The following is an 8150-nucleotide window of genomic DNA, read 5'->3' on the forward strand; positions in this document are numbered from 1 at the left end:
CGAAACAATACTGACTAAAGAAAATAATAATGGAGCCAGGATCAAAGCTTGTGAAAGATACAAGACAGATGGAGGTAAAATGCCTAATGAGGGGGATTTGATCTTACCCATTATACGAACTAAAGTATTTAGTGTAACTGGAGAGAATGAGGTAAATGACTGAAGGGATCCGAGGGAGACGTCCAAATAAAAAATACACTCAAGTCAGAATCAGAGGCTGTCAAATCCTGGTGAGACGGAGGAGAAACAATGCTGTTAATAAGGTCCAATAACACACCGGGATTGATTTTAATGCATCTTATTTTTAAAATAAATCCTTTACGAGCAGTCGAACCTGTGGACAGTCGTTCTGCTTTTTAACAGGACAGGTCGTAGTCTTCGTTAGTTCTGGTCCTTTGTTCCCTGACCTGCAGTCCTCTGTTCAAATACCATCACACATTCAAGCATCTTCAATCCCATTAAAGTTTTGTTGATGTGCTTTGTTCCACGTTCAGCTGTTTACTCCACACCATGAGCTGAAATACAAATGTTCCAGAGTTAACGTCTGCAGCCGTCTGCAGACAGAACCGTCTTTATCTCCACTACATGACAAAGTGTTTTTGTGTTTTCTCACTGAATCATCTGTTAGTGATCCTCTCCATGTGTCTCTGTGTCCAGGATGAAGGACACCAGTAAGAAGAACAACATCTTCTCCCAGTTCAGGAAGAATGACAGAGACAAGCAGAAGCTGATAGAGACTGTAGTCAAACAGCTGAGGAGTCTGGTCAATGGCATGTCCTCTTAAACACACACACACACACACACACACACACACACACACACACACACACACACAGGCAGGAGTGATGTGTGTGAAACAGACTAAACGATGTAAACATGAATGGAGTCACATGCACGCGTTGAACTGCCAACAGGACTTTTTCACACATGTAAAAACAACACACCAAATGGCAAAGACACACTTGTGAACCACACGGGGAATTCTAGGGACAGATACACAGCTTACATGTACACACAAGTCACACACACACTTTACATGAAGGCAAAGCAATAGACAAACTGTACAGCGTGCAGGACTCTGCAAACACACAGTCTCCTTAGCTGACTCAACACTCGACTATAAACAGCAGTTTACTGAATCCACACAGTAAAATGTTTGTAAAGTATTTTTAATGCAGACGATGAGACGAACTATGTTTTGTACTTTTGTGGGAGTGCAATGGTTGCTGCAGAGCGAGAGCGCTGGAAATGACAGGCACAGCTATTGGGACGATGAGGTCAAAGGTCAGTAACAGCAGTGAACGGCACCGATCTGATGCTTTGTGAGACACAATTATAAACCGAATGTGCAGTAAGATTATCTGCTGGTTAACCCAGCTGTTTGTGTGGTGGTTAACGAGTACGATGTCAGCCCACACTAACCTGCTGAAGTCGTCTTTCTTCCTGTTGCTGTGCACTAAGATGAGCCTCGTTTTAGCTGTGCACATGTTTCCACAGACACTCAGAGGCTGAGCTCAGACTCATGCAGCCGATTCTGTTTAAAACGTAAAGAAAAGCAGAACTAAAGACAGATCAGATATTTAAACTGAACAAATGTACCATTTTAAGAATAATAGCACGTTTTGAATTTGATGGCACGTCTTTAAACGTTTTGAAAAGACGGATGTTTCCCCCTGTGTGACGCTGTGCTGCTGGAACAGCTGCAGTGTGTGGTTTAGTGTCGTCCTGCTGAAATGTGCAGCTCTCTCCTCTGTTGCTCTGAAACCTGTACACACCTTCCTGCATCGATGGCCTCTCCAGATGTGCCAGCTGCTGATTCCATAGGCATTAATGCGCCTCCACACCATCAGCGATGAAGGCTGAGTGCTGCTAACAAAGCAGAGTCTTCCTCCCGTCCATTTTAAATGAGCGTTGGTCCAGAGAGGACAGCAGAGTGTCTGCATCGTGTTCACATGTGTGATGTGTGGATGCAGAGTGAGCTGTGTTCCAGCTGAAACACATGACAGACTCACACCTGGAGGTCACAGCAGCAGTGCTGAGCTTCAGCCGTGCACACGGAGATTTCTCTGCATCTTTTGATGCTGTTTTCACTCTGGATCAGTCTTCAGTCTTTTGCAGCACATTATTCTGATCTGTTAATTGTACGTAGTTTCTTGCAGATTGGTGATCCTGGTCATGTTGCTGACCTGTTGCCAGGTAACCAAATGAGCTGTCCCTTTGTTGGATCACTTACGTCTCAGCTTTTGTTGTCTCACATTTTGCTGCTGCCATCAAATTTAAAATGAGCCACTAATGTTCTTGAAATAGTCAAATGTTGAAGTTTAAATATTTGATTTCAACAAATGGTTGTATTTTTATTTACATTTCAGACAATTGAAATGTGGGGATCCTACTGTGAAGCACATCTGTAACAACGATGAAGATGATGCTCATCTTTTCGTGTGTTGCTTCGTGTTTCTGGTTAGATACTACATCACAACAATAGGTGCAGCAGTTAGTGCTGTGTACTCACACAGAAAGGTTCATCACAGCTGGGCCCCGTGTGTGACGCTGGCGTGTTCTCCCTGCTCTGATACTTTGTTAGAATGGAAAGAAGACATGTTGGAGTCACAGTGAGAGGCGGTTTAAGACTCTGACTTTGTAAGTGTCTACAATCCTTTCAGCACTGCTGCACTGAGAAGTCCACGTCACAGCTGGGCCGATCCACAGGTCTCAGAGCTGCAGACCTCGGGGCCCAGTTTCGATTGATTCAGAGCACGTTTGTGCTGAGATTTGAACTTCAGTTGGACTTTTCAGCTGGGCCTCATGTGAAACAGTCATTTATGACCATCACCAGCTGTGCTGAACACATGGCCTGTGCTGCTAACAGTGAATCAACCACTTAAACATTTATAAATGAAAATCATAACTTTTCAGCCTCGTGGCCGTTCCACTCACCGACGCGGTGACCAGAGACCAATGAGAGTGCAGGTTACCACTGATTTAAAACACATTAGCTAACCACAGTGAGGAGTGTATGCGAGCGACCATCAGCATCACAGCGATGCATGACGAGCAAATCCTTCCCAGTGTGGCTTAAAGCTGCACGCGTGCCCGTCGTGTACGGCCTGGTTCACTACTGACTGTGACCAACTCCAGAGGGGTTTGATTGTTAGGCTGAGCAGCTGCTTCATGAATGAATTTCTTGAAGTTCATTAAAAAAACTAAACGTTCATGTAGTGAAAGCGTCTCCCTGCTTCGTGTTTCTAACCTGTCTGCGTATGAATGTGTCATGTGACCCCGACAAAGACCAGAGGAAGTTCATCGTCCCAATACTTCACCTGTCGTTGCTGTAGCTCTGCTTCTGTGACAGGAGGTGAAAAACAGATGAGTGGATGATGATGTCTTCAGAGACTGATGTTCATGAACTTGGTGTTGCTGTTGTTTGCTTCTTCTGCCTGACAACCTGAGACAGTGACTGAACACAGAGGAGCTCAGTGTGTGCTGAGAGGACAGCCTGTCCGTGGAGTCTCTGCATATTTAAATGATTTGACCCGTCTTACATAGATACAGATGTTGCACAACATAAGACGACGCTTGATACCAAATAATTTGATTCGTTACCACAAAAACAAGATCGATGCTGGTCAGCTCTTTGCAGCTTGCTGCACTGGATTGTGTCACATTGTGCAGGTGTAAACATCTGGATTTGTTAAGGCCCTAATAAGGGTTGATGAAGATTTTAGGCTGAGTTTGTGTGACACTGTAAGAAACAGCCCTGTTAATGTGTATGCATGTGATGCCACCTTATAAGAAATTCACTACAGTCATAGCAAACTAACACCTGGTATTAATATGTGGCTTGTGTCTGCAATATGTTTAGTGTAAATGCAAGGAGAACACACACGAGTCTGTTAGTGGATCAGCTGGATCACCTCTGGAGGTGTAGCTGTAACGTGATTGTGAAGCCGGTGTTTTAAAACTGGCCACAATAAGCGAGGGGCAGAGCTAAGAAACAGAAGGACGCTAACGGTTTGTTAGCCAACATCGTCCGCTTCTAAAGGACGCCATGTTTAACAGAATGAACACATACACTAGTGACTAAAACGAATCAGGAAAGTTGGCTGGAGGTTATTTTCCCGTAGACTTCTATACACGTATTTGGTCTCCTGCTGACCACAGAGGTTCTTCCTAGACCTGGAGGCTGCATCCAACCTGCAGGTTTTACATGCATTAACTATGCACGTGTCCTTCAGGCTGATTAAAGCAACCTGAAAAAGTCTGATGCCAGTAACCACTACTCTGTGGTGTAGCTGACCGCGTGCACGTCCACAAGGGAGCAAGACTGCACGAGGTCGACGACGTCATTCAATACAAAATCCACTCGACCTCCTTAATATCACTTGATTATTCTTTATGATTTTTTAGCATATTCTAAAACCTCTAAAGCTCAGCATGATTTTTTCCCATAACCAGCTTTGCACATTAGAGTATATAGAAATAATATCTTAGATTTAATGTGAAGTTTAAAATGACTGTTTATCATTTTGAAGACGAGCCTGGTACCTGAACGTGGGTGAACGTGGCTCCCTGCAGAGCAGCTCTAATATCCAGGTTGCTGCTGCTCTACACCACAGACAGTAAACATGTTAATACCAGGTGGCGACGGAGGCTACGTTTGCTCATCACGTGGCGCTGGTGTCGCTGAAATCATGCCCCGGCATCACTGCGCCTGTCCGTGGTGCTGAGGGTGGTCAGGTGGACTCTTCTCATACAACCCACCCAAAACATGTGACTCACGCTCACGTGGAAACGAGCTCCACGGGGGATCGTAATGTTGATTTAAAGTGCACATATTTAATCGCTCGGTGGCCGTTGCATTCTCTTCTTTTTCTTTTTGTTCCTCAGGGTGAAATCAAGCTTTAGCATCACACACAAAGCACAGCAATAATGAGTCGGTTCCTTTACAGCATCACAGGCAGGTTGATTTTGTAACAAGACTGTTTCTATTCTGTTTGTGTCTGGGCTCTGTTTCCTCCTCTGCAGGTGTTTTTGCACTGTAAATGAGTTTTTTTCCTTTTATGATTCATTATTTGCCTTTTTTAATGGTTACTTGTAAATGCCAATGTATATATTGGATATTTTGTAAAGAAATCTTACAGCAGCCTGTCTGCTTCAGAGAGAATGTGAGGTTGACGGTGTCATGTGAACCTCCATCAACAGCTACAGTAAATATGTAATTAATAAGAGTTTGAATTTGTTCCTTTCCTGTTAAATGCAGCTGAGTGCAACATGAGGACCTGAGGGATTGACGTTGGTACCTTCTCTTCACACACCTGCATGATTAAAATGTAAAGAGCTCCTGCTCCAGCACACATCCCATATGAACTGTGTAAATAAGAGTTTCTCTCTGGGTTTCATCACACCAGTCACACCATTGCTTCTGCTGGTTTGAAAGTAACCACAGCACCTGTGTCACAATATAAATAAAACCCAGCTTGCATACAAACACAGCCTGTACTGGTCCTAGCTGATGTAAACTGGAAACACAATCATTACACTCTTCATGTTGAAGTTGGCCCCACTTGCATAGGAACAAGGATGCTGTCGCCCTGAACTCTGCTGACGATGTTGATCCCACCTGAGGAAAGATTGGCTGGTGGAGAAGTCGTTGCTTTTTTAACAGAGAAGCTGTTGTTCCGTGTCCTGATGTCCTTGAAGGATTCAAGGTCTGACCCCCGATTTTAAAGACCACAGTGATCGGGTCGGGGCAGCAGAATGGGGGGCGTGACTCGAGTTATTGGCACTGACTGCTGGTTTACCACATCTAAGATTAAGGCCTAATGAATGTAGGTGATTTAGTTTTAGCACAGACGAGTCTGTTTTCTCTCGTCACTTGCAGACGTAAAGAGAGGGTACTTTGAATATCCAAAGGCATCCTTGCTTTGTCATTGTCCTCAGTAAGAAATGCAGACTGAGATGTTGTTTCCCTGAATTTGTTGTTTTTATTTTGTGTGCTGTAATAAAAGGTTATCCAACACGAATGGCTTCCTGTTGTTGAACAAACTGTTTGATGCAAAACTGGGCAGGTTATATTTAAGACCGATACGTCCAAGTGTCCAACAAGACGTGCGCGTCTGACTGGTCAATAGTCACGTTGTTGTGATAAAAGTCAGACTGAGCCATGGTAACATTATGGTGATGTGCTGCTTTAAGAGTCGACAAAGGGCGGCTCTTTTTCTGAAAAACATTCTTTAAAAAAAGCTAATCTGTTGTGGCAAATGCAGATGGACCCAGGAAGCAGAACGCACGGAGGCAGAGTTGCGGTGAAGACAGTTTATTTACAGTGAGGGGGGGGTATTTACAAGGACAAAATATATACAACAGTGTATGAATGGGGACGCGGAGCCAGGACGTGCAGGTGACGAAAACACACACAGGTAGTGCACTCGATCTAAAAAAGGAGAGGGACGAGAATTAGGAGGGTCTTGTCTGATAACCGAGAAAAGCTTAGAGTAAACTTTACCGAGAGTTGGAGAGCTTACTTGGTACTGTTTGATGCCAAAACCTCCAGACGGAAAACAAACCAGTTGAGGCAAAAATCCTGGGGAGGAAACAAAACTCCTTACAGTCACCAAAATAATCCAAGGGCTCCAGCAGGCAGGGGCAGAATTTCAGACGCTCCAAAAACGCCAATACTCCGACACTAGTCCTCTGTCAGGTAGCTCCTAAAGAACACTTCTGATGAGTCACAGGTGTGCCAGGTTCAGTGACTCACTGCCCCGCCTACCTATACAAAGAGGGAGGCACCAAAAAACACATACACACAAAAACACCACATAACCAGAACCCAACTCCTAACATAATATTTGATTTACAAGAAAGACTGGAACCAGTGTCTTGGACGGGCACTGGAATCTCCAGGCAGAGATGCAGCTGTTATTTGCATCCAGATGAAATGAAAAGCATCGTTTACCTGCACGTCCAGGTAACTGGGTTCTGATTGCTGGTTATTGTGTACAAGACGTCAGTTCAGATACCCAGGGTGCTGAGAGCTGTCCCAGCTGTGGACTACTTAAGTGCTCACATGGACAGTGACAGTGTGATGTAGAGGGTGTGATGATGAAAATGCTGATGTAGTGTTTTTATGCAATTCATTTAAAAAAAAACGGTCCGTAGATGTGTAAAGGTCCCTAATCTCAAACCAGCTTTACACTTTTTGAAAGAAAAAGCCTGAAAACCAAATTTCTCTCCCTGAGCAGGTGTGTGTGTGTCAGGCGATGCCATCATGCTGAGCAGACCCTGATGATCAAACTCCAAAAAGTGCCACTTTGTAAAAAATGCTGCTTCACGTTCCTGGACACCTCTGCCCATATTTAGTGCAGTGCGAAGGTTGTCAACGGTAACAGAGCAGGAAATCGATCAGATTAGCTCGGACTAATTAAACAAGTTTGTTCTGTTGGTAGCCGACCCTTTAAACTCACCGAGTGACGCAGCCGTGCAAACACACAAACACACAGGCATCCTTCACAGGGAGGGTTTCTGTCATTTCACTCAGAGCCTCAGTGTGTCCGCACACACACACTGTGAGTCAGAAACAGAAAGTGAACTTTGACCTGGGTCAGTGTGTCAATGCAGTGATCTTGGTTGCTGCAGATGTAATGAGGCAAGAGACATTTGTGCAGCAGCCAGCTCACACTGGCCGCCCTGCCAGTGTGAGCTGGCTGCATCTCCTGTTATTGTGCACGCTTTACCAGATACACACTTTGTATATTTTTGTGTATCTTTCAATGTAAACCTGCTCAGACAAGCCAGTGTTTGTCACATCCAAGAGTAAAGAGTCAGCCAGTAAAAGGTCCTCACTGGGTTTTACACAGAGTTACTGGGAGAAGATGGGAGAGCTGTTATAAATGATCCAAACGACGACTGTTTCTTATTATTATTATGTGAAGAATTCATTTCTTGCAGCAAAAGAGGCAAAGTCCTCTACCACACTTTAACGTGTTTACTTTTAAATTAATAGACAATATACACTACAATATATAGATATAAAAAAAGGGTTAAAATACTAAAAGAATCAATCTCTGTGGTGCCTACTGACACAGAAAAATAAAACAAGAAACAAACAAAATCGACAGCCGCAGCAGTCACAGTCTGTCGAATTACACCAG

General features: G+C 44.1%; 1 protein-coding gene across 7 annotated transcripts in view; it reads left to right on the top strand.

Annotated features, from left to right (window-relative positions):
* Positions 1 to 6023, top strand: part of exoc6 (exocyst complex component 6) — a 69490-nt gene extending 63467 nt beyond the window's left edge. For 6 of the 7 annotated variants that reach the window (XM_085170379.1, XM_085170381.1, XM_085170378.1 and 3 more), the window contains one exon: positions 658 to 6023. In XM_085170379.1, coding sequence (XP_085026505.1) covers positions 658 to 784 — 127 coding nt within the window. In that variant the 3' untranslated portion in view covers positions 785 to 6023. The remainder of the gene's footprint in view (positions 1 to 657) is intronic. The other variant, XR_014875705.1, reaches the window with a different exon arrangement.
* The last annotated feature ends 2127 nt before the right edge of the window (positions 6024 to 8150 follow it).

This window comes from Neolamprologus multifasciatus, chromosome 8 (genome assembly GCF_963576455.1).
Source record: "Neolamprologus multifasciatus chromosome 8, fNeoMul1.2, whole genome shotgun sequence".
NCBI classification, from domain to species: domain Eukaryota; kingdom Metazoa; phylum Chordata; class Actinopteri; order Cichliformes; family Cichlidae; genus Neolamprologus; species Neolamprologus multifasciatus.